At 45.2% G+C, this 597-nt stretch overlaps 1 protein-coding gene across 1 annotated transcript; it reads right to left on the bottom strand.

Moving 5' to 3' along the window:
- Positions 1-47: 47 nt before the first annotated feature.
- On the bottom strand, positions 48-460 carry LOC115241897 (the record flags this gene model as incomplete). The annotated part of the gene is made up of 1 exon (XM_029817857.1): positions 48-460. A coding segment is annotated over exon 1 (413 nt), but the record flags the coding sequence as incomplete, so codon positions are not given.
- Between the last annotated feature and the right edge of the window lie 137 nt (positions 461-597).

Below are 597 nucleotides of genomic sequence, written 5' to 3'. Positions count from 1 at the left end.
TCTTCCACATGTCGTTTTTTAACGTGCGATTGAATCGTTCGACGAACGATGCTTTCAACACCGAATACGTGGAATAATGATTTATGCCGTGTTTCTTCACGAGACGTTGCACGTCGGCGTGAAATTCCTTCCCCATATCGGTTTGCATATTTTTCGGGTGCCTCTCGCTATCTCGAATTATCTCTGCGATAGCATCAGCCGTCTCGCTTCCGCCTTTACTCTTGAGCGGTACGGCCCACGCGTACTTGCTCAACACATCGATGACGGTGAGTATGTAGTGGTAACCTCTGTTGAAACGAGAGTACGGACGCATCTCGACGATGTCAGCTTGCCACAGATCGTCGTAACCCCGCACTACGACGCGTCTTCGGGAAAAATTTCTTCTCGCCGAAGCATGCAGTTCCTCGACGAGTCGTAGCTTCTCGATATTTTTACGTCCATCGGATTTTAACGATGTCATGTTTTTAGCTGTGTGGCTGGTCGGCGCGTAATAATATGTGCAAAGAAATTACATCATAATTTATATCTCTAATTTTTTAACCATTCAATAACCGTTTATTCCCGTTCATCGTCTTTCAATAATGGTTCTTTGTCATC

Source organism: Formica exsecta, unplaced genomic scaffold, assembly GCF_003651465.1.
Source record: "Formica exsecta isolate Colony F162 unplaced genomic scaffold, ASM365146v1 scaffold5323, whole genome shotgun sequence".
Taxonomy (NCBI): domain Eukaryota; kingdom Metazoa; phylum Arthropoda; class Insecta; order Hymenoptera; family Formicidae; genus Formica; species Formica exsecta.
This window is presented reverse-complemented; position numbering and strand designations above follow the sequence as displayed.